Source organism: Vulpes vulpes, chromosome 2, assembly GCF_048418805.1.
Source record: "Vulpes vulpes isolate BD-2025 chromosome 2, VulVul3, whole genome shotgun sequence".
NCBI lineage: Eukaryota > Metazoa > Chordata > Mammalia > Carnivora > Canidae > Vulpes > Vulpes vulpes.
This window is the reverse complement of record NC_132781.1, coordinates 101,880,749-101,907,644: the sequence shown is the minus strand read 5'-3', so window position 1 is coordinate 101,907,644 and position 26,896 is coordinate 101,880,749. Positions and strand designations below refer to the sequence as shown.

The window sequence follows — 26,896 nt, the reverse complement described above, 5'->3', positions numbered from 1 at the left end:
CTACTAAGGTTAAATACATGTGTTTCTGTTATAATATGTGTTTCTGGAAAGTCTACAGAAAACAACTCAGTGAAATTGCAGGATTATTGGAAAAATAGGATTAGGCAGGTAACTCAAAATTTATGCGACGTTGAACCCAGAGCACTAGCCCAAACATTGGGATCTCTGGAGATGACCAGGACATCTAGGGCGGGCAGCAGGGCTGAAAGCTGCCTCAGGGGTAAGAAAATGGCACAAAAGCAATCATGGACATGCTTATTAGCAAGGTCAATGGAGGCTGAGCTCTGACCCAGTTAAGGCGGGTCCAGGAGGTAGTGCCACTTGTGGTGATTACAATGCAGCTGAGCAGAACCCAAGAGGGTGCCCCCAGGGGAAGGAGCCCTGGGAGCAGAAACTTGGAAGCTTCCACATTTACATCAACATAGGTTCTGATTAATTAGTCAGAAATAAGCTAACTGATGTCACAGAAAGAATAACTATGTAATTATCTTTGTCCTAAAATTTAAAAAAAATTACAACTATTTGGAAAACACTACTCAAAATTTTATTTTATTTTTTTTTATCATTAAGTATAATACCATGTTATTAATTTAACTGTCCCACATAAAAATGATTCACAGTTTACCTTCTTGACCTTGGCCTCTTTCAGTTTTTCCAATGCTAGCTTAATTTTATCAGCCTTGGCTTGAGCTGCTTCTTCTTCCTGTAAAACAGCAAGACATTCGACACAGTCCACTAGAGAAGAGCAGTGAGAAAGTACCCAAGCCATGGCAAACATCTTAGTTGCTTTATGTTGACAAAAGGCTGGGTTCAGAGGCACCAAATTTCACGTTTGATTTTCAGAATTTAAATGACTGTAATAAAAATCTTCAGCCCAGAGATGTAGAAGGCAGTCATCTTTTGTATTTTAGAAGCGCTAATTTCTAAGATAAAATGATGACTCTAAACAAGCCTCGCATATGGAGTCCACAAAAATCTCTGAGTGGGGTCTAACCTGAGGAATCTGTTGGTGGGTCTCAAGGGATTTAAATACTCTAAGAAATTATACACATTCTTCTGGATCAGCTAGTGTTTTCTGGAATTTTTCTTAGCTTTTTATTTGAGTCCTAAGGGGGTACTTCCCAAAAGTTAAGACTTAGACTCAAACTTAAACTTATAATTCACCAAGAAAACACTGACAAACATATGAGTAGGCAGAAAAGAGAGTGAAATATTTTATAAGCCCAAAAGTCCTTTGATACTTGTAAGTAAATATTCCAAGAATAAGATTATTAAGGCCTTCATACCAATTTACAATGATGAGGAAATGAGCTGTTCTGGTTACATGCTAATTACCTGAAAGCAGACATATATCCTCTCACACTAGTAATTGTTAATTTTTTTTTTTGGAGGCACAAACCCCTTTAGGAATATGTCGAAAGCCATGAAGCCCATAAAGCTTTACATGTGTATTCAACTTTGCATATACTTTCAGGAAATCATGGCCTCCTTGAAAACTTCATGGACATTATGTTAAGAGCCTTTGCTCTTTAGAATGTCTGTTGTCAGAGACAAGAGAGAACGAGTGTTGGGGAGGAAGTGGAGAAAAGAGAACCCCTGTGCACTGTTGGTAGGACTGCAAATTGGTGGAGTTGTTATGGAAAACAGTATGAATGTGCCTCAAAAAACTAAAAATAGAAACAGCCTATGATCTAAAAATTCCACTTCTGGGTATATATCCAAAGAAAATGAAATCATTATTTTGAAGAGATTGGCATTCCTATGTTCACTGCAGCATTATTCATAATAGCCAAGACATAGAAACAGACTAAGTATTGCTGATGGATGAATAGATAAAGAAAATGTGGTATATATACAATGGAATATTATTTGCCATAAAAAAGAATGAAATCTTGCCGTGTGCAACAACATGGGTGGACCCAAAGGGTTTATGCTAAGTGAAATAAGTCAGGGAAAGACAGATGCCATATGATTGCACTTGTATATGGAATCTAAAAAAGTTGAACTCATAGAAATAGAAAGAGTAGAATGGTGGTTGCCAGAATTTGGGAGTAGGTGAGGAAATGGGGGGATGTTGGTCAAAGGGTACAAACTTCTAGTTATAAGACAAGTAGGTTCTGGGAATCTAATGATGTACAGCACGGTTACTATAGTTAACAGTACTATATTGTGTACTTGAAAGTTGCTAAGAGAGTAGATTTTAAGTGTTCTCACCATATACATGTGCATGTGTGCATGCATATACACACAAAGGTAGTGTGAAGTGATAGAGGTGTGACTAATCATATTAGGGTAATCATATTGCAGTATATATCTGTACCGAATCATAACATGATACACCCTAAACTTACATAGTGTTATATGTCAATTATAAAATAAAGCTGGGGAATAAAAGCCTCTGCTCTACATGGGTCACTAATTTTCAAATAATATTTCTACAATAAATACACACTAGAACAATGAGCATGATAGAGTATGACTTAACACTTGATTTATATTTAATATTCATTCATTCAAAAGGCATTGTAGGAACTTTTAGGGTTACTAGGGCCATATTTATGAATACTGATCATCATCACACAGTACAACAAATGAGGAAGCTACAGGAAATAGAGCTGGGTTTTTACTTTAAAATATTTTTCAAGTGGCTTACTGTAAGAAAAATCCTTAAAAGTGCTCCTTTTACTTTTATGAGAGACACATTATAGGTTAATGTTCCAAATAATGGTGATATGAATTTCCCAGATGTGTATCTTCCCAGGGTTCAGAAATTCATTAATACTGAGCACTCATCACCTGCTTGCTCTAGAACACTCCTACTCCTGCCCCACTCAACTACTACACTACAAATGATTCATAGTATCTTTGCCCTACTGAACAGAGTTGACATATTCAACAAAATTCCATTTAATTCAATTCAGAATTACATAAAGAATGCTTTCAATACTTTATGCACTGGGCTAGCACCAGGGACACACACATGTATATATTGGTTCCACAGTTCATGTCAAGTTAATAAAACATTACCCCAAAAGGTTGAGTATTATTAGGGAGCATTGTATACATTTTAGCCAAGGTATAATAACTCCTGAATATGGCCCCAGTATGTTCTTTATACACACCAATGTGTCTTTTTATGGAGGACTCTGGCTTTGCAATGAATGTACTCGGTATCCTTATTTTTTTTAAGATCCTGCCATCTTTGCCCTACTCACTTACCTGAGATAGAGGTTCAGGAGGCGGTGGTGGCAGAGGAAGGTTTAACATGGGATCAGCTGGCGGAGGTGGTAAGTCATCCTCATATTGGCTAACACTAATTGCAGTGACATTTGCTCCATAACTAAGAGCAGCTGCTCCACTGAAATCTGGTACCTCTACGGATGCTGGATGATGCTGATTCTGAGAGGACTCTTTCTGTGCTTGGATTGTTCTCTGCTCAGCTTCGCTTATGTCTGCCACCAGATCCGCCATAAGAGCATCTAAATCTTGATCTTCCAGTGCATTTAAGGACTCTGATGGGGAAAATCATGTTAATGATCAAAACAATAATTTATACTTGGAAAAACTAAAATAAGGTCATTTTTAAGAGTGATATTTGGGTGGTGGTTGTCAGGGGCTAGGGAAGGGGTGGGGAAATAGGGAGAGGTTGGTGAAAGGGTATAAACTTTCAGTGATAAAGATGAATAAGGTCTGAGGATCTAATTTATCTAACGTGGTGATTATGGTTGATAACATTATTGTATAATTGAAATTTGCCCAGGGAGTAGAACTTAAACGTTCTCAACAATACCAAAGAGGGTAAATATGTGAGGTGATGGATGTGTTAATTAACTCGATGGAGGAAATCCTTTCACCTGGGATATACATATCAAGTCATCACGCTGTACACTTTAAATGTCTTAATTTTATTTGTCAATTATATCTCAACAAAGCTGAATCCCTCACCCCCCAAAAAAAATAAAAGGAGAAAAATGTGTACCCTCACAGTTTAGCTATAAAGTCAGATCCAAGCACATCATTAACTGCCTAAGTAGGAATTCTTGTATATTCTGGTGCAAGATCTGAGAGATTTAGAAAAGCAGGGGAGGGGAGATGTTGGAAACAGATGGAAAGGGAGTTTCTTCCAGAAGCACCACTGATAAATATACTTGGGAGAAAGTAGGTTTCAATCAACTGGAGTTTAATATGCTTTGAGACTTATGGTAAGGATAGAGCTTCTGTAGGCATACCTCCAACTACAGAAACTCTTACATTCAGAGAAGAGGGAAATTAATGATAAACAGCAGGAAATAAAGCACTAAGGAGGCTGAAGCAAAATATAATTTTTAAAAATTGGGGTTAAGTGGTAAAGACTTTGTAAGATGGTGAGCTAAGAGTTGACTTTAAAAAAAAGGGCAGATGTAGACTTTCGGTGGGGGGGGGGGAGGACAATTCTCATTGGAATTTCTTCCACGTGTGATAGGCCATTGGACATGTGATCCTGAAAGCTGACAGAGATGAGGCCTAAGGGAAGTGATGTCAGTGAATGGTGTCAGCAGAGTGCTCTGGTGATCAGGCATTCCCTGGATGGCAAAGGTAATGAACACAACATGGGCAGGACGGAAGGGATCCACGAAGAAAAGGATTCACCTGCTGTGTGTAGGATGTACTAGAACAAGGAAATGCAGCCTAATGAGCAAGAAGCATGAGGCTTTGTGAAAGATTTATTGCCAAATAGCATCACAATAAACACCATGTAGCATATTGTACTCCTGCTAACAGTTCTAGTGCACAGCACTTGGACTAAGGTCTGGATCTCCTATCTGCGTAAGAAGGATTCATCATCTTCTAAGCCATTTTTGCAAATAACTTCTTCATAAAATTAAATTAATTTAAAAATTTTCAGGGATCCCTGGGTGGCGCAGCGGTTTGGCGCCTGCCTTTGGCCCAGGGCGCGATCCTGGAGACCCGGGATCGAATCCCACGTCGGGCTCCCGGTGCATGGAGCCTGCTTCTCCCTCTGCCTGTGTCTCTGCCTCTCTCTCTCTCTCTCTCTGTGTGACTATCATAAATAAATAAAAATTAAAAAAAAAAATTAAAAATTTTCAGAGAAAATATATGTAGAACAAATAAGGCACATTCACATGTGACTGCTGCCATCTAAGCAAATGATTTTAATCTTTTATTAAAATCTTAGGGACAAATTTCCCATAATAATTCTCATATTAACAACTTCCAAAGCAAATCATAATCCTAACTGTATCTTTATAAAATTGGGGAATAAGAATGAAGTGGATTCTATTCAGAACTCTGTCACTAATTCTCTGAATGACTTTGGGAAAAATATTTTTAACTCATTTTAGCAATGTGAAGACAGTAAGAAACTTATTTCTTTTCTGATTCCCAACACACTTAATTTTCAGCACATATCAATACTTTTTAATAGTTTGGTCCTATACCCAAATTGTGCCACATGTATATATCTTATCTCAATGACATGAGTTTCTTGTTACTGCACTTCAACATTACTATGTTGATATATTGCTGGATTTCTTTGTTTCTGTCATTTTCAGTAATTTTTGGATACTAGTACTGAGTGCTTAGAAAGCATCAGTTGACTTGATTATAATTGCAGTATTAATTCTTAATTTTAACTGAATTGATTAAAGCATTTAGCCATTGTGAACAAGAGGCGGCAACTCGGCATTGTTTATAGGTGCAAGTCTATGTTATTTATTAATATCATACATTTTACTCAAGTGTATTGCTTTTTTGAAACATCATGAATGCTACTATCATTCAATTGTATGATGAAAATGACTGACATGAATAGTAAATTTATATGGCAAACAGAAAAGGTAGTGGGAGAAGTAGTCAGAAGAGATGTATTGTAACCAATCCAGGGGCAGGCATTGGCACCTAAGGGTTTATAAAAAAAATATTGAAAATAACAGAAACAAATCCAGTGACTGACAGAAAAAAAATCTGGAAGTTTTGGATTTCTGTAACTGGGCTTCTCTATTATTTTGTTTTTCATTTTTTTGGTGGGTACTGCCAGCCAGTCTTTGGAAAATCTTTTTGAAGAGTTGCAGTGAATTCTCATTAACTTTGAAGCAAGTACTTCAAGATTCATTATAATTTGAATAGCATATGGGCTACTGTCTCCACACTGAATAAGAAGAGAGATTTTTGTTAATAAAATAATGTGATGATCTCGGAACCTGGACGTTTCCTTACATTTTTATTTTTAAATTGTAGTTCTGTACAGATTTTATTTTTATTTTTTTTATAAATTTATTTTTTATTGGTGTTCAATTTACCAACATACAGAATAACACCCAGTGCTCATCCCGTCAAGTGCCCCCCTCAGTGCCCGTCACCCATTCACCCCCACCCCCCGCCCTCCTCCCCGTTCTGTACAGATTTTAGTCATCATTACCATCTCAAGTTACTTAAGAATATACATTATTATACTTACCATTTAAGTCCTTAAAACCCACACTGTAGTTAAATTCAGCTCTGGGCGGTTTGGATTCAGGAGGAGGAAGAGTGTCCACTCCTAAACTCTGTGAAAATAGATCCCCGTTCCCCCAAAGTTATTCACCACATGAACATGCTGGACAGTGTATGTTAATCATTTAGTAAAAATCATTTATTGTTTACATATTTTCTTTCTAAATATGCTCTTTAAAAACTGTGTTCTTACATGAAAATGTTTTGTGTTTGTTTTTCCCTACAGAAAATTACAACTTAAAAATTATTCTACAAGGTACATCTTTGAAACAAGGCAGGTCAACTGAAAATGATGAGCATGAGACAGTCAATTTTTATAAATAACAGAAAAATAGCTCCTGTAATGGTGCATTTGTGGCACATACACTGTATGCAATTCTATAAGAAATTAAGTAATGACATCAAAGAAAAGGAATGTTCACTTGGAAGATAAAAGTTGTTTCAGGATGAATCTGCCATTAGGTAGTATGTTACTCTTATCTAATAAAATTCTTGTTAAAAAAAAATTAGGATGGAAGTTATTAATTTTGTAAATAATGGGTTTTAATTGAAAAATGACTTCCTATATGATATAAAAGCTATATTACAGGGATCCCTGGGTGGCGCAATGGTTTGGTGCCTGCCTTTGGCCCAGGGCGCGATCCTGGAGACCCGGGATCGAATCCCACATCGGGCTCCCAGTGCATGGAGCCTGCTTCTCCCTCTGCCTGTGTCTCTGCCTCCCTCCCTCTCTCTCTCTCTCTGTGTGACTATCATAAATAAATAAAAAAATTAAAAAAAAGCTATATTACATATACAATCTAAATCTTTTTTTCCTTTTAAAAAGTTTTGAAACTTTTAAAAGTTTTCTTTTAAAGAGTTTATTTACAATGATTGTGGGTCTCTTTGGATGTCTGTGAAAAAATTAAGTTAGAACATCTAACCTACTTGAGGTTTAAATAAAGTTTAATTTTAAAAATCAATTAAAGACAAATATTACAAAAAATCGTAGGACAGATGGATTGCAACATGGCAAAAATCATAGAGGTAATATGTGACTAAAGATTGAGAAGAACACTGCTCTGTATGCACTAATCTCCTTTAACATCATATGCTTGAAAATTTATTTCATCAGAAGTTGCATAATGGTGATTTTCTAACTCTTCATTCCTTTTAAATGTTTAATTGGAATTCTACTATAAAGAAAAACTTCCTTGGGGCACCTGGTTGACTCAGTCTGTGGGGCATGTGACTCTTGATCTCAGGGTTGTTAGTTCAAGCCCCATGTTGGGTGTGAAGATTACTTAAAAATAAAATCTTAAAAAAATAAAGAACTTTCTCTCATTAATTATTTGTTTGGTCTCAAATACAGTTTGACTGGGACCATACAAAGACGAAGATAAATGCTCAGTTCTTTCTATTTATCAATTTTTAGAGTATCAAGTTAATGCTCTGTCAATCTCTCACAGTGACTGATAGTTTTGTTTTTGTTATTTTTGTTTATTCTTGGTATCAAAATGAACTCATAGTTTACTTATTTGTTTTTTGCCATTTTGGATATTTAAAATTTTTATATTTATACATTTCCTTCTTTCTTTCATGGCTTGTGTCATATCTTGCTTAGGAAAGCTACCCACATCTTAAGATTGGATAAAGATTTTCCTTATTTTTTCTTCTTATATGTATCATATATTTAGATCTTTGACTCACGGAACTCATTCTGGTATAAGGTCTGAGGTAGAAATTCAGCTTTTGATTTTCCAACGCAATTTATTAAACAATTTTCTTTTTTCCTACTTAATTAAAATGCTATTTTTATCATATTTTAAATTCTTGCATGTTTTGGGATCTAATTCTCTCTCATGAATCTGTCTTAATGTAGTATTACCTCTTCTTTTTCATATTTTCATGTGTAATGTTTATAGCAGCAATGTCCACAACAGCCAAACTGTGGAAGGGGCCTCAATGTCCATCGAAAGATGAATGGATAAAGATGTGGTCTATGTATACAATGGAATATTACTCAGCCATTAGAAACGACAAATACCGACCATTTGCTTCAACGTGGATGGAACTGGAGGGTATTATGCTGAGTGAAGTAAGTCAACTGGAGAAGGACAAACATTATATGATCTTGTTCATTTGGGGAATACAAAAAATAGTGAAAGAGATTCAAGGGGAAAGGAGAGAAAATGAGTGGGAAATATAAGAGAGGGAGACTGAACATGAGAGACACCTAACTCTGGGAAACGAACAAGGGGTGGTGAAATGGGAGGTGGGCGGGGGGTTGGGGTGACTGGGTGATGGGCACTGGGGGGGCACTTGATGGAATTGGCACTGGGTGTTATGCTATATGTTGGCAAATTGAACTCCAATAAAAAATAAAAAATAAAAAATATATATATTCATGGATATTTGTGTATTTAAATATTTCTCATATAAATAGTGGCAATGGCTTGGTTTCCTTTTTGCACAAAAAATCCAGCTAACATATGTACTGGTTTTTAGCCTTTATGTCTCTCTATGCAGAAATGTATATACATATACATAGTTTCTAAATGCATGACATACATATATGTACGTACATATATGTGTGCAGAAATATATACATACACATGCATATAACACACACAACACAAACACATATATAATGGAGAGAGAGACAGAGACAAAGAGACAGAAATAGAAAATGATAATGCAAATAGACTTAACATGTTAATTGATGAGAAATCTGGGAGAAAAGTGAATGGGAGTGCTTTATATTATTATTCTGACTTTTCTCTAAGCTGGAGATTATTTCAAGATAAAAAAGTTAAAATCACATTATTACATTTTCGTTTCTTTTAGTTTTGCTTCTTTTGGGAAATTAGGAAGCCAACCAACCACACTGTAGCTTCAAAGAACTGAATATGCACAAAATTCACAAATGAAGATCAAAATACAGCTTTTCTAATGACTCAGAGAATACTCAATAATCTCAAAGGGCACTTGATAGTGGTTGAATTGAAGCTTAGACTTTAAACTCAAGGACAAAGTGGGGCCTGCTCTTTACCATGAACTCTTGAGGCCTACCTGTTGGGAGAGGTGCATTAGCCAAGGAACCCCTGTGACTACATCCACTTAAGCACAATAAAGAAAGAGCAAATAGCAAAAGGACCTTGAGGGGAGGAAGGTCCAAGACACTATGCCGGCCCCCTTCCCACTCTTGAGTTAGAGTAACAACACTGTTGAGATCCTATGAAAATCCCAGACTGTGACCAATCAGAATAGTCATGGGGCACCTGGGTGGCTCAGTGGGTTAAGCGTCTAACTCTTGGTTTTGGCTCAGGTTTGATCTCAGGGTCATAGGATGGAGCCTGGAGATGGACTCCGCCCTAAGGGGTCCTTTTTTGGACCTTGCTTGGGTTCCTTTCTCTTCTTCTCCCACTGCCCCCCTACCCTTACTTTCTCTCTCTAAGTAAATAAATTTGTAAAAAAATAAAAAAAAGAGCATTCTCCCACTTGGAGAAGTGAGTGAAGGGATGGAGACCACAGTTGTTCATTCAAATCCTTCCCTTTTATGGGTGGTGTAAGAAGTTCCTCTCCTCTAGAAGAATGAAGTGACCATCCTAACACTCAGTGTTAATTAGCACCCCTTTTATCTAAGCCTACCATCTCATATTTTGTTTCTTCCTTCACAGAGGCTAAACATTCTTGAATTTTATATGAACTATAGAGCAGAAGCTAACTAAAATTGATTTATTTTTCCTGAAACAAGTACTTTAAAAAACATAAACTATTCTTCAATTATTTTTTAGAAAGCTTTTAAGATCTTTGTCTTATTTAGGAATACCAGATTATTCTCATTTTAATATTTTATGCAGACAGTGATGAGCTAACTATGCTCTGAATCAAAGAAGCATTTATGAGAACAATACAAGACACACTAATGCTCACTTGACTCTGTTACCTGGGTCGGGGTTCTCAGGTCAGCAGTCCCGGGGCCCCATCAGCCCAACAATGGGGTGATCTGAGTTAATCTAGTTCTGGGGCCAGTAGCTCTTTCCTAGACATGAAGCCTGTCTCAGTGGTCTTTGTGATCCTTGAGAGGACTAAGTTCTTACAGACTAATCAGAAGCCACAATAACTCCCATTATCCTTTAAAATGCAGCAGTTTCCTCAAAGATTGGGAAAGAACCTTTACTAACGATAATGTGATTTTCTTGGCTAGTCTTTGTATAAAGGTAACTGCAGGGGAAATTGTTCAGTGGTGGTAGTTGTGAGGGTTTGCCTGGGGAAAATTTCTCCATTGGCTAAATATCTGAACATGATAAGCATGGGAACTGCCAGAACAGAATGTATGTGTGACCAATGTATTCCATGAACTGAACTCAGAGGGTAGAATCAGAAAAACAGTTTTGTTTTTTTACCCGCCACTGTTATAGTTACCTCAGGAAGAAATGATATTGTTAATCTCCAGTCGTTGTTTTTTTAAAGATAGCTCTTTCATCCTATTAAAGCCAAATTCTGTAAATCTGTCTTTTACTAATTTGAAAGTTAAGAAGGAGTATTTACCTGGGTCAGAAGATCCATCTCTCCCAGCAAATTGCTGAACATTTGGTCTATGTCGTCGCTGGACTCACCCATCTGAAAAAGGAAAAAAAACAACCCAGATATAAACAGTCTAATAAAAGCCTAGTCCCTGGAAAATTGTCCTACCTCTTTATTTTCCTCAAGAACCTCATCCATTGACAAGTCGAAAAGAGAAGGCTATGGAGAGAAACGTTCAGCCTAGAATTCCATGCCTGCCCTCTCTCCAATTTGCTTGGTCCAAGACTGAACCAAACCTTAGGACCTGTCTCAGAGCCACAACTGGACTCTACTTTCCCAGACTAAACTACTTTCTGCAGAGCCAAGTGGACATGGGGATTTCAGTTAAAACAAAAGAAGCCTGTGAGATCATGGGACAAGCACGTTCCTAAGTAGCAGGCACATCTGAAAGAATCAGGTGTATGTGCACGTGGGCACGGAGACAGGTACTTGAATCTTAGGTAGCCATTCAGTGACTGCTCAGGGACAGACCACACCAGGTCAGCAGGTGAGCACTCAGGGATGTAAGTGACAAGGCAGACACTGCAGGTGTCTGTGTGTGAAAGTCTGAGTCAGAGATGATGCAAGCACAGCATCAGTGAGCAAAGATGGAATAATAAAGAAGGAAGATTCCATTCTGTGAAGGTTTTTGGGCTTTTGGGCTTGATGTTGATCAGTCAGAGAAGGAGAGACTGCTGCAGGTAGGTCCTGCCTCTCGTTGGGGAGGGAAGCCACTCACATGTGATTTTATTCCCTCCCAGTTGCTTACAAAGCATCTGAGTCATACCCTCCCTTCTTTAAATTATCTACAAAATGGAGAAAAGAAAGTATTTAAGTCAACAAAGTACTCATGGTTTCACACGCTGTCCCCTCAAACACTTCATCTGGTATTCAAAATCTCGTTATGGATGATTCATTTGTCACTTTGATAAGAGGAAACTAGCAAGATAAACAATAAAATTCCAGAAATACCTATGGGAGTTTATTTTTATTAGAATATTATGCAGTACAATGTGACAAAAAAAGAAATCCTTCAGATGAATTATTATTAACAGAGAAAGTTAAGTGTTAGTGTATCATGGTGAACATTTCATTAAATACATAACTGTCAAATCCCTATCTTGTACACCTGAAACTAATATGATATATTAATTGTATTTCGCTTTAAAAAAATAGTTAGTGTTAACACATTTTTAATTTTTCATAGGAGAAAAATAATCCAACCAGAGTGGAAAGAATACATTTTTTGCTGACCTCAAAAGTGCCAGCCTACGTCCCAAAGAACTCACAGAAACCAAAGAAGATGTTAATAATAAGAATCTTGCCCTTAAACCTTTCTCTTAAATCATTAAATTTAGAAAACCACTAACATGATGAAGAATAACGTCTTGAAAAGCAATATGACACTGATAAGTCAGAAAAACCTATTGAGCGCAAAGATCTTAGTTTCTCGGCTTGCACACACCACTCATACACAGTGGGCTAAGGACATGCCAGAGTGAATCACACACCTAAGGAAGATGGAAATAACTCAAAAACAGCAGCATTCTCATGACCTCTGCTGAAACTCTTCCTGTGTTCATCTGGTAAAATCTTGCCCCCTGCCCTTTCATTCCTTTTTCTAACCATTCTGTTGGTATTGAATTATTAAAAGGAGTCAACATCAGAATTGTGCTGTAAATCTACAGGCGTAAGTAATCTGCTACTGAATGAATTGCATTCATATAGTTTAAAAGAGTTGTAACCTTGGCGAAAATAATAAGACATTTGAGTTGAGGGCCTTTATTAACATAAATGTAGATTAACCTATAAATTTTACATATTTATCCCCCCCCCAAAAAAAAACCTTATTTTTGGAATGGACAGAACAAGAGTTACAGGGATATATATAGTGTACACAAATACACATAGACACACACCCAAGCATGAAAAAATAGGGTTGTGTCTGTTTGTATGTGTGGTATTCAAATGTCAAAATCAAGATGAAAAAGAGCCAAACAGAGAAATAGAACACCCAGCCCTGAGTGCTATTCAGGTTAGCAGTTCAAAAGAGCAAGGGTGGAGGCTGCCTTAGTCAAGCAATGCATTGCAAAACAAGCAATGTGCAAATCACGATTGGGTGGGATTAACAGCTTTTTGCGAATATGTAATTTCTAAGCAACCTTTGGGTCTTGGAAAGACCAACAAAGAAATCAACAGATTTCTTTCTGTCTAATTCAATTTGAAGTCAGTTAATGTTTCAGATAGTGCATTAATTATTATTTAATAAATAGAAACAAGTTGTGTCTTCCATCTTAATTATTCCTTTATTCACATCATATATCTAACAAATTTTAACCCTATAAACATAGATTTATACCATAATTTTGAATGAAAATGTAACAGTTTAATTATATAGTAATATATCAGGTTATCTGTATCACTTTAATATATAACATTATGTATTTTGCTATTTACATAGAATTATCTGCTTCTGGCTTGCACTGGGTTTCAAATAGAGAATAATTATATGTATGTGTGTGTGTGCATTTGATGATGCTGCATTTTTATTTTTCATGTGTTTGAATTTGCTGTAAAAAAAGTGAACACACATATGAACATGTTCAAGTACCCCTCTCATAACATATATGTTATACTTTTTTGCTATGAACTGAATTTTGGGCATTAAAGTATTAGAGTAAAGGGGTTATTTGATGTATTTAAAACTAAAATATTTATTCATTAAACACACAATTTTCTATGTTAAACACAATAGATAATAATACATTTATAAGCACTTTTCGTAAAACAAAAAACAATGAAAAAGACTACTTTTCATATAGGTTTTTTTAAAAAGTACTAACAACTTCTGCATAAAATCTAAGATTTTTATGATATACTAGTGGCAGTCAACATCCATGCCATGAAGAACCTTGTGTTATATACATTTTAATTTTACTATTTTTTATTTTTTACTTTTTAAAGATTTTATTTATTTATTCACAAGAGACACAGAGGGAGAGAAAGAGGCAGAGACACAGGCAGAGGGAGAAGCAGGCTCCATACAGGCAGCCTGACGTGGGACTCGATCCTGGGTCTCCAGGATCATGCCCCTGGCTGAAGGCGGCGCTAAACCGCTGAGCCACCCCCGCTGCCCAATATACATTTTTATAAGGAGCTTTTTGTCAAATACCTGCTTTCTTGTAGTACCAGGTTTGTGGATGGTCTAATTTGAACGTTTGCAAAGCTCATCTTTTTGGCTGTGTTCTTAGATATGCACAATATTCACATGAATTGAGGTACTGGTACCAATTACAGAATGAAAGAATATCTTTTAGTAAAATTAAAATAATAAAATAACAAGAAATGTATAAAAAAAATGACTTCCTGATCATTAAAATGAGTCAGTCAATTAAGTTCAGACAAGTTAGAACTGCTTTTCAAAATTTCACCAGAAAAGATGTTACCCCTCTCTTTGTTACTTCTGTGCATGGCTGTGGGTTGAAAGAGAGAAGAATCTCCCCATTCCAGCACCTGCCTGATAACAATACAAGTAACTATTAACACACTGTTAGGTGTTCTCACTCTGTGCCATGCATTATGCTCATGCTTTACATATACTGACTGAGTCCATCCTTATAACCACCTTCAATGGACATTTTTATTTTCCCCATTTCACAGATGAGGAAACTAAGACACCTAGAGGTTAAGTAACTTGCCCAAGGCTACGCAATTTAAGTAAATCAACAAATATTTATTGATCCCAGACACTGTTAACAAACCTCTTTCAGGTATTTCATTTCATCAATGTGTCAAGGGTTAAATACCTAGGCTTTATTTACACACTGTATGTCTTATTTTGAAGGCAGTTAAAAATGTTTGCATCTTTGCACTGGGACTGTAACTTTGTAACTTTTCATTCTATCATGTATTTCTTAGTGAAGGTAATCAAAGCTTTGAGTCTACAGCTAGATTGTCAGAGTCTAAATATAAATAGAAATAATAAGAAAACAGGTTGAAAAATGTGAGGCCCTATCCATACGAATTTGCTTTGGTATTTTTATTATTTTTAAATTAAAAAAAATAGCAGGTCATGTTCATTTTTTTTTTCAAGTAAAAAACGTCAGCCCACACATTACAACCACAAATACCAAAGAAGAGAAAATTAAAAAAAAAATCTGTTCATTATAGGAATCACACTTAGTATGAGATAGGAAATGTAGAATCCAGAAGATCACAAATGATGGTGGAAACTATGATGTAGATAGTGTACAATATGATTGGAAAATAACTGACAATATTAAATTTTACTTGATTCCTTCGATATATATATATATATTTTTTTTCAAAATGCAATGAAAGCACTTATCAAGAGGAAGTGGTTCACAGAACAACACAGCATATGGTTAAAGCTTCTTGCAATGTTTGGGGGTGGGGTAAGTTAAAGCGTCTGTGTAACATAGAACAGGAAATATAAGCATCTCTAAACTTACATATAAATCAAATAATACTCAACAAAGAAGTAAGATGAAGAAATCTCTTGGGCGAACTTAACAGGCTTTATATAGTACATCTGAGGTAAGTGAAAATTTTAAGAAATAAGCTAGCAAACAGTTGTCATATTAGTAGGATAATCACTATGATCACACAAACAATACAGACAAAACACAACAACCATTCACAAAGGAAATTTGTGTGGACACTGGGATATGCATGGTCATGCAAAAGGAACCATCAAAACAGTAGGGTTCTTCAGTAAGCAATATTGTGATGGCAAGAGTTAGATGGAAAAAACATTTGTACATGAAAAAGGAATTGTGAAATGACATGGTTTATTTCAATAACTTAAAAACCACTATGGCAGTGCTTTCAAAGGCCTTAGAATTTGTCACAGGGTAGAATCAAGACATACAGAACAGGAGATGGGCTACTATATTTTTTAAGGTATGATTTGTAAATGTATTTACTTCCAAACTACTTTGCTTTTGAATGAATGCAGGGTGGAGTAGGGCTGAGTGCATCATTATGCTAGGTCAAGTCCCAGGGTAGGTGAAAAGTGATGGCTGAAAGACCCAGAAATGTTCAACAGGATAAAGAAGCACACAAGCATGTGACACAGGGAAACGAAATCACATGAACTCAATATTCTCACTTCCATCTGTCCAGATGGCTTTCTGTATCTTGGGGAGACAAGCTGTAGACTATTTTCCTTTGGATATGCATAGGTTGAGGAGAGAATTTTTAAATCTTGAGATTTCCTCAAGTTGCCTTTTAAATTTAATTTGAGCATCCGTATCAGGAATTGGGGGGTTGCTTTTGTGTTTGGGATCCACTGTGACATTGAACTAAAATGACAACATAATTTAGGGTTTTTTTTTAAGAGACAAAAACAGAAAATATATTGTTCACTCATTTGTAAAAAGAAACTATGGACATTTTTTTAAAATTATTTATTTATGATAGTCACAGAGAGAGAGAGAGAGGCAGTGACACAGGCAGAGGGAGAAGCAGGCTCCATGCACCGGGAGCCCGACGTGGGATTCGATTCCGGGTCTCCAGGATCGCGCCCTGGGCTAAAGGCAGGCGCTAAACTGCTGCGCCACCCAGGGATCCCCTATGGACATTAATTATTCAGAAAACTCTTATGAATATCTGTCTATATTCACCATCTCCTACCTACCCATCTCTATTTTTCCCTCATCCTATCCTGCCATGGCTGAATGTTTGTGTCCTCCCAAAATTTATATGTTGAAATATAATCCCCAGTGATAATACTTGGAGGTGAGGATTTGGGGAGGTAATTAGGTCATGAAAGTGGGATTAGCGACCCTTATAAGAAAAGACACAAGAGAGCTGATTCCTCTCTCTGCTCTCTGCCATGTGAGGATACAAGATGGCCATGAGCAAACCAGAAAGAGGGCTCTCCCCAAACTCCAGATCTGCTCATGCCTTTATCCTGAACTTCCCAGTTTCTAGAACTGTGAGAAACAAATGATTGTTATATCAGCCATCCAGTTGATACTTTTGTTATAGCAGCCCAAACAGACCAAGACATACCCCAATTGGACTCTAGTTCCCCCATGTTACCAAACTGTGTCAATACTGCCAATGACTTGGATGTTGCCAAATCCAATGATTAATACTTAGCATCTTAAACAACATTTATCACCACTCATTGATCACTCTTTATTGGAAATACTTTTTTTAACTTGGCCTCCATCAAAATTTTCCTTTCTGCTTTGCCTCCTGACAGAGGCCAACTGACTTGAAGCTAATAAAGCTTCAGCTTCTAGGCTCCTCATTTCTAAGTCTTCTCTGAGACTGCATGTCTCTTCTAGCAACCGAGCAGCAGTGTGGAACAAAGTTCTCATGTTGGGAGATGATCCTGGTGGTGGTTCCAGGGCTTAGAGTGGGACCAGTGGGGTGCTAGCACTACCTCCACTTCACCTGGACTCTAGCAAGAGCTGGATCCCCAGTAGATCTCATGGACTGTGCAATCCACCTTCTATTCCAAGGAGAAGATCTGATGGAGACATTGTTCTGCTCTGCTCCTTGCATGGGTTCACCTTGACTGAGGAGACTTCATGGTCACCTTAACATTGTCCCCAGAACCAGCCTAGCTGTCGGGATGTAGCAAAAACTGATATCTATATGGTCCTGGCTGAGTGGGACCAGCTACTTCCTGGGCCATTGGCAGCCATGGACTGCCATGCCACAACTAGTGAGAAAAAATACCTCAGTTTTCTGAGGTCTTTCTCCTGGCAAGACACACTGCCAGAGTAAAGAAACCACAGAGGAAGTTACAGATGAGGCCTTACCACGGAGAGCTGAAATAAACTTTTTTTAAACTATCGATAATAAAATTAATTTTGAGCAACCATGCTGGAGGAAAGACTAAGTTATCTATTACCTCTATAGAAAACTGTATTTCAAATTCGTCCTCATAAAGAGAAGTGATAGAAGAATATGCAACCAAAATGTAGAGGAAAAATACATCAGGCAAGTAATTAGTAATAATAAAAGTGTTACATTTTGTATTTTGTGATGTTTGTGGCATGTGTTTTTAAAAAGTTGGTAATTTGTTGAGATTTCCTTTCTCTAAATAAATATTTTCTTCTGTTCTTAATTTTTAAATTCATAATCTTGTATTCTGTTTTTAAAGAGAGTCTCCCTGGGATACCTGGGTGGCCCGTGGTTGAGCATCTGCCTTGAGCTCAGGTCATAATCCTGGGGTCCTGGAATCAAGTCCCATGTCAGGTTCCCCGCAGGGAGCCTGCCTCTCCCTCTGCCTATGTCTCTGCCTCTCTCTGTGTCTCTCATGAATAAATAAAATCTTAAAAAAATAAAATAAAAAGAAAGTCTCCCCCAAATTGTATATAATATTTAGATCCCCAGAGATCCTGGAACCATCCCTGCCTACCTTACTGGCTTCTCATTAGAGCCTCCTCCACTGGTTCCGGCTCTTTCCCCTGATCTAGTTTTCCTCCTGCCTCTATCTACACCCATTCCCTAGAGACATCATGCTGCCTTAGGCTTTAAATACCACATACATGCTGCCAATTCTCAAAGTGTATCTCCAACCCAAATTTCTGTCTTATTTCACACATTCAACCAGTACTTAGCACAGTCCCCCCGCCCCCACTTCTCTGATTTTATCTCCTTTAACTCTCCGCTCACGCAGTTCCTTGAACACTGTGAGCAAGCATTTGCACATGCTTTTCTCTGTCTGGAACACCTGTTCCCCACTTACTTAAGAGGCTTGCTCTCTACTGCCATTAGGTCTTTGCTTGAATGTTCCCTCATTGCTGAGGCCTTCCCTGACCTATTTCAAATTCAAGTCTTTCCCACAGCATCCATTTTCCCTGCTTATATTCTCTCTCCACTTACCAACTAGAACTTAAGCTACATGAGGCCATAGATTCGATTGTTTTTGCTTACTGTTAGATTCCAGTAAGTAGGGCAATGTAGATACATGACAGTGATTATCTGTTCAGTGAGTGGATGAATAATAATAAGCTTTAAAAAATTAAAATGTAATATATTCCTTTAGGCTTCATGAGGGTAGAGTTCACCTTTATATTTCTAGTGCTTGCCTTCGTCATGGAAGACCTTCAAAAATATTTGCTAAATAAATGAATGAGGAGAAATGAAGCTAGGGAAAGACAGATTAAAAAAAGGAAAATGATTCTACAACCTCTCTAGTGAATAGTAAGAATAAATGGTGGATGTTGACACCAATGGATGAAAGATGGCTGAGAAACAATATTGACTCAGAGTAACTCTCTACTCTGTTAAGTCAAGCTCCAGGGTAGGTGAGATGCCTGAGTAAGATCCCCAAATGCTCAACTCAGAAGCAAGATAGTAAGGAACACAGATGTTAGTTAACTATTTCAAAGGCTATACTTTAAAATGTAGAAACCCGGGGGGGGGGTGTCCAACTTTAACCAAATGATCAAATTTAGGATCATCATTGATGGGACAACCTGACACCACTGTCCCTCATGTGATGCACTGAGGACATATGTCACCATTACAATGCTGCAGCCAAAATGTTTAGCCTGAGTCTAGTCAAGAGGAATCAATCAGACAAATCCAAATTGAGGCATGTTCTGCAAAACAACAAAGTAACTGTTTTGGACTCTTCAAATAAAAAAAAAAGATATTATAGGCATAATTTGGAAAATTTGAATATGGACTATCTACCAGACAATGCATTAAATCAATTAAATTTCCTGAGTGTGATAGCATGATTGTATAAGAGGTTTTTGTTCTTAAGAGATAGTGAAAAAATAGAGGACATACAAAAAAATGTAAATAATTAGTGAATATGAATGAAGGGAAAATGAATGTCCATTGCACTACTTTTGCTTTTGTTGTTGTTGAAGTTTTGAAGCTTTTCAAAATGAAAAGCTGGGGGAAAAAAGAATCAATCTTTTGAGCCAGACAGACCTGAGTTTAAAAAAGCAAGGTAAAACAAAATAAAACAAAAAAAAGAAAGAGGAACGGGCAGAATAAGAAGTAGAGGCAGGCAAAGACAATGTCAGAGAAAAAACATCTATCCTGGGCAGCCCAGGGGCGGGGGGGTGGGGGGGGTGGGCAGCGGTTTAGCGCCACCTTAGCCCAGGGCATGATCCTGGGGACCTGGGATCGAGTCCCACGTCGGGCTCCCTGCATGGGGCCTGCTTCTCCCTCTGCCTGTGTCTCTGCCTCTCTCTGTCATGAATAAATAAATAAAATCTTTGAAAAAAAAAAAAAACAAAGCATCTATCTTGTGACCTACTGATATGTTCTATCATCTGACTCTCACAAAAACCATGTGGGGATGAATATTTCTCCCATTTTCACAGATGAGGAGCATGTGCTCCAGAGTTTGAGTGATGGTCCCATGATCACACAGAAGCACAGATGGAAAATACACTCGGAGTCACAGGAGGCATCTGCCTAGAGAGGACACCCAAACGCACACAGAGAAATAGAAGTCTGTAATGAGGATTACTTTGTGAGTCAGTTACCTTACAGGTTAAACATAATACTTACTAGGTTATACAGGGTCTGTAAAGTTTTGTATTTTATATCCTAAGAATGTGTAACAATCACCCACTATTATTTTTTACCTTTGACTTACAAATAAAGCGTTCTAGAATCCCAAAAATTTTCATATTATTGTTAGGATGAGCTATTTATACAATTAATTGCCAAAGCTCTCAGATTGCCATTTTCAAAGTGAAAAGAAATTGAAATGGCAGATTCTGCATCATGAAGGACTGCCTTTTAGATACCAAATGCCTATCAAAAGCTTCTATTAGAATTCAAGAGAGGTTATTTAACTTCCAAGAGTACTTAAGAGAATAAAGAAAAATAAAACTTTGTATTTAAACAAGTAAGAAGCATAGAAAAATTCACAACTTTCTTTGATAAGCCTAAAAATTATACTGTGAACTCTAGAGGTTTTAAGGAACAAGACTTTATGGCCTTGGGCAACGAATGGCTGGGTGTCCTGGCATGCTTTGCATGTCTTAATGAATGTCTTTAGATTCTCAATTTGTGAAAACTCTGTTTTATTTGTAAATACTAACAAGAAATGGTATGTAATTCTAGGAATCACTTTGTGCTCTTAGGTCTTAAAATCTTTCTATTTAATGCAGCATTCTCCCACCTCCAAAAAAGAAAATACTAATGAATTATTCAATGAAATATGATAGTAACATACAATGTTCTCAAGATGAGAACTGAAAAATGACCTTTGACTTAACTGCACAAAAGTCACTGATTATCTCTGGAGCATTGAGGGTGGGAGTCAACACAGGGCTTTCAGAAGTGAGTGGGAAACCAAGATAACAACACAGACAACTTCTCCGGGGCCACGGCAATTTTACGTGCTTTCTTTCTTACTCAGAATTCTTCCAAAGTCACTTTCATGGCTCCAAGCATCTTTCGTGTGGATGTGCTGCACCATCATCTAATCAAGTCTCTATTGTTGGAAATTTATGGTTTGCTCTTCTTTTCAAGATATGATGCCAAGAGCCAGATGTTTGCATTTGCAAAAAAATTATATGCAGCACGGCTTAAGGATAACACTGGAAATATCAACCAATTCTTGACTTTCTGTGGGGTGAAGAGTTTTCTGTTTCTGTACGTTGGTCAATATTCTGTGCCTGTCCCTAGAAACCCCCAAAGATTGGGGCTCTTGGTAACAATGAGGGTCAAGTGTTGTAAACACTTGCATTAATGAGCTCAAGCACTGTGTGTCCCACTGTGCTGTTTATTTCTCTCTGTTTGGAACTATTTGCAGCCATTTCTGTGACTGCTGGTATGTGCAAAACCTATTATGGTGATACATGCCATGGAAAAAAAATTACATCAGAAAAATCTAAGGTACATCTGAGATTTTTCAGTGACAGCCCAGTTTTCATTCTTTTCCTGGGTCTCTTAGTAAAATTTCTTTCTTCTTCTTCAAAGATGCTACTGACAATACTTTCACTCTATTTTAAAGAAAGGAACTGAATCTTTACTCCTCCACATTTAAGGTGATTCATCCCTTAAATAAAACAAAACCCATCTAATATTGTTCTCCTAAACCACCTTCTATAGGCAGCTAGGGTGCAGTGTGTGTGGGCTTCTGTTTTGTGTGCATTTATCTCCCCCACCATGATATGTGGGCCCACCTAGGTGGGCCTCAGTCTGGGGGGTCCACAGAACAGCAGGGAGCAGACAAGACCTTTTCCCCAGGAATAAGACTAGAGTCTTGAACCACTTACTGCTGTGTAACCTTGGCAAGTTACTTAACATCTCAATGTGTTAGTTTTATCTTTGAAAAAGGTGTGAAAAAAACTACCTCCCAGGGTCAAAGTGAGAATTCCATAAATTAGTACATCTAAAGTGCATAGAATAGGCCTGGCTTGGATGGAATTGCTCAGGAAGTGGACATCCTCATGCTATTAAGTAATCAGAATCTCCCAGAAGCCTGGAAGGCCAATGTGCAAGGGCACAGGCTGCGGTCAGACACTCTGATCATGATTTTGGAGAGGAGGATGATGGGGGCATGGCATATTGTTAGGGTCAACTGTCTCCAGACCAGGGTCCTCCCTTTTGTCCCATCCTTTCCCATCAGAGAAAACGACTTGGCCTAGGGATGTTCTTGGTTGTAGCTGGTGGGGGAGGAGAGGTCATGAACTGAAAGAGGGAGAGAGTTGAAAAAATGAAAAGACTGTGTCTTATGAGACCTTAGTGGGAACTCAGAACACAGGTCTCTGTTTTGTGGAGTATGCTGGAACTGCCCAGACTAAGAGCTAAGGCCACACTAATTGCACAGTGGTCAAAAGAAGGGGGAAAGCCATCATAGGAAGAATATGTAGCCTGCAAAGACAGCCCTGCAGAAATGACTGTATTCCCAGGCACAGGATAGTTATGTCCAAGAGCTCACAGGAGCCATGCCCAGGACTCCAGCAATTAGCCAGGAAAAGCTGATGAGGTGTGGATGTAGAGACATCTTCCATTGAGATGTGGAATCTATGTCTCCTTCCCCTCAATCTGAGCAGGCTTATCACTGCTTTGATAAATGCAGGATAAAAGCCACCTCCCTGGGCCTCTCAGGACTCCCTCTAGACATTCTTTCTAGAAGTCCAACTGCTACACTGTGAGAAGTGTGGGCCACCTGGAGGGGCCTACTGAAGGACTCTAATCACCAATCCCAGGCTAAGCAGGTGAGTGAAAAACCCTCCAGATGAGCACAGTGTCCCGATGTTTGAGTCACCCCCAGATGTTCAGGGCTTCCCAGCTGAGGTCACAGATCTCATAGAGCTGAGAAGCTAGCCCTGCTGTGACTTGTCTGAATTTCTGACTCACAGAGTCCATAACCATAATAAAACTGTATATTTTACAGCACAAAGTTTGCAGTGGTTTGTTATGTAGCAATATGTTATGCAGTATGTCATTTATTATGATAAATAAAATTTATTATAAATATATATTTATAAATTATATCTATATATTTATATATCTATATAAATGTTTATAAATTATATATATTTTATATATAAAGTTATATACATTTATGTCTAAATGTATATAAATATATATGTATTATAATACATACTTATATATATATACTTATAATATATACTTTATTTACTTATTTATATATACTTATATATATAACATATATAATATATATATTATTTTTCTCTGCAAAATACATTATCCCCATTTGCAAGTGAAGGAATGGAAGCTCAGAAATATGCAGGGGCAGACATCTGGTAAATAACTAGTTTATGTCAAAATTCAATGCACAGAAATACCAAAATGCTAGTCTGCAGCCACCTAAAGATGTTAACTAGGAAATGGCAAATTAAATATTGATAATAATACAATTATTTTGTTAAAAAAACTTTTAAAAATTAATGCTTTTTCTTTCGAGAATTTAATCATTGTACTTAGTCATTGTGAGGTACAAAGATCATTAACTTAGTATTAATTACAATTAGTAATTATATCATTACAACATAACAATGTCAGCATTAATAATTTATTTTGCCATAATTATGATATGTTTGTCATGAAAAATACAACAATGTGTGTCCCTGAATGAGCCAACTAGATAGAAATTAACCCAACTACAGAGCATCACAAATAGCAAACTAGTTAAGATCTGAGCACATTTATAAAACAAAGCAGGACACCTACCAGTGTTGTGGATATATGAGAATATTTAATGGCTCTATGTGAGTTTTTTCAATTTGTGAAGGCTATTTACATATAATTTCCTACTGGTGTTATTTTTACATATAGCAAATGAGAGCCTTTTAATTTAATTATATTTTTCTCTATACAGTCTACATGGGATCACACCCACTCTATAACAACAGCATTTAAAGTTTTCTCTTACAGTTGTGAGAAAGCACAAATGGAAAATGAAAATAATGTACTTGAAAACACAGAATGCTCCAGAGTTCTCTGTCAGTTTTGGTTAGACTACTAAGCCAGTTCTCTATTTAATTCATGTATCAAGAAAAAAAAAACACAGTGAATATGGAACTTGGAATTACCCTTGATCATCGTTCAAATGGCATATATTGGGGGGGCTTGTTCTATCATCAGAAAATTTATTAGGTGTGAACGTGAGTCAAACCTGAATTCAATCCTAACTACCGTGTGACTTTGAGCAACTTAATTGATGAATTCCAGGTTTTTCATCTGTAAAATGGGAGTAAAAAAACCTAATTCATCAAATTACTTTGAGAGTTAAATTAGCATAGTCAAGGCCCTGGCACAGTAACTGGCACACAGTGGTGCTTGTATGTAGGTAGGTAAATTTAAAATGCACTGACAGAGAAAGACAAATACTGTATGATCTCGGTTATATGTAGAATTAAAAAAACACAACAAAACCCCAAGCTCATAGATACAGAGAACAGACTGGTAGTTGCCAGAGGCAGGGGTTGGGGGCTGAGTGAAATGGGTGAAGAGGTCAAAAGGTAGAAATATCCAGTTATAAGATATATAAGTTGCAGGTGTGTAATGACCAGCATGGTAACTATAATTAACAATACTGTATTGTATACTTAAAAGCTAAGAGAATAGATCTTAAAAGTTCTCATCATAAGAAAAAAATTTTATAAACTATGCATGATGACAGATGTTAACTAGAACTGTGTTGATCATTTCACAATATAAATAAATATGGAATAATTATGCTGTACACCTGAAACTAATATAAAGCTGTATGTCAGTTATATCTCAAAAAAAAAAAATGCCATGTGTTGATGAGGTTGTAGAGCAACAGGAAATCTCATACCTTGCTAGTGGAAATGCAAAATGGTATAGCCACTTTGAAAAACAATATAGAGGTACCATATAAAATTAAACACACATTCACCACTCAGCAATTCCACTTTAAGGCCCAAGCAAAGTGAAAATGCATGCTCACTCAGAAATATGTTTAAATGTTCATGATAGTATTATTCATAAAAACCAAAAACTGATGAGTGAATAAACAAATTGTGGTATACTCACTTCACAGAATGCTACTATCAATAAAAAAGGAAGAAACAGTAATGCACAGAATAATATGGATGAATCTCAAAGATACTAGGCTGAAAGAAGTCAAACATAAATACTGTATAGTGTATAATTCCATTTATATTAAATTCTAGAAAAGGAATAGCTATAATGTCTGAAAGCAGGTTGTTGGAGCCAGGAGTTGGAGGGAAAGGATTAAGTGCAAAGGGGTACAAGGGATAAAGATATTTATCATATCCATCCCTTAAACTCAGGTTTATATAAAATAAAATAAACAAAACAAAAAACAACTTCTAGTTCCAAATAGTGGACAGTGAATACACACTCTACTAAAATTCTAAGGAAATTTAGTCTGGAAAGCAAGGAAGAATAGCATCATTATACCAAAAATTTTGAGGAATTTCTGGAAGATGTTAAAGAGAAAGGACTGTATGGACTAAACAACAAAAGCTAAGGAAAGAGCAGTTCAATATGAAGCTAGAAGAGGGCTGCTTAAGATAGAGCCAAGGAAAACACCCACACTCAGGGTCAGCAGAGGGAATCCAGAGACTCCCAACTGGAAAAGTAATTATTTAAAGGACTGAGTGCTTTAGGCCATTGAATTTCCGTGTCACAGGGAAAAATGAGCTGTCACAATTGCCCCAGTCTAAAATCAGCAAGCATCTTTGCCTTAAGTAAGATGGGAAAAGTGTCTCATTGGTTCCTAAGCTGAGTATTAAGTCTCCCAAAACCACTGGAGCAGTGCCTTGAAAGTTGGGGTTGCCTGACACATACGCAGTTTCCAATCCAACCAGCTAACAATTCTTTTTTTTTTTAAATATAAGGTGTATTTATTTATTCATGAGAGACACAAAGAGAGAGGCAGAGACAGGGAAGCCTGATGTGGGACTCAATCCCAGGACCCCAGGATCATAGATGCTCAAAGGCAGATGCTCAACCATTGAGCCACCCAGGCATCCCCCAGCTAACAATTCAATCAACCAATCAATCAGAAGGGAGTGGGAAGAGAAAGATTCACATTCAGTAAAAAGCACTAAAAACTCTCATGTGCTCTACCTCCAGCACAAAGCTTTGCTGGCCTTGGTAAATAGCATTTAAAGAGGGCTGAAACTTACATGTCTTATTGTTATAAGACAAACCAAAGGGGAAGGCTGCCTATTAATCCCCACATTCATTTTTGAAAGAAACCTACAGGAGCTTTCTAGCCGAAAAAGAGGGTTGTAACAGTTGCCAAGTAAATTCATGCCATTTTCCTATATTATTTGAGCCCTTTCATTAAAATTATAAATCAATAACTAAGGGTTATAAAATATTTGAGGATAAGCAAGACATGAAAGCCTCAAGACTAAAGACCAGAACA

At 37.1% G+C, this 26,896-nt stretch overlaps 1 protein-coding gene across 2 annotated transcripts in view; it reads right to left on the bottom strand.

Annotated features, from left to right (window-relative positions):
- APBB1IP (amyloid beta precursor protein binding family B member 1 interacting protein) overlaps window positions 1-26,896 on the bottom strand; it is a 99,958-nt gene that overhangs the window by 48,946 nt on the left and 24,116 nt on the right. For both annotated transcript variants that reach the window (XM_026013671.2, XM_072742076.1), the window contains exons 2-5: window positions 11,026-11,097; window positions 6,458-6,545; window positions 3,220-3,512; window positions 626-703 (exon numbers count right to left, since the gene is read on the bottom strand). In XM_026013671.2, coding sequence (XP_025869456.1) covers window positions 626-703; window positions 3,220-3,512; window positions 6,458-6,545; window positions 11,026-11,097 — 531 coding nt within the window. The remainder of the gene's footprint in view (window positions 1-625; window positions 704-3,219; window positions 3,513-6,457; window positions 6,546-11,025; window positions 11,098-26,896) is intronic.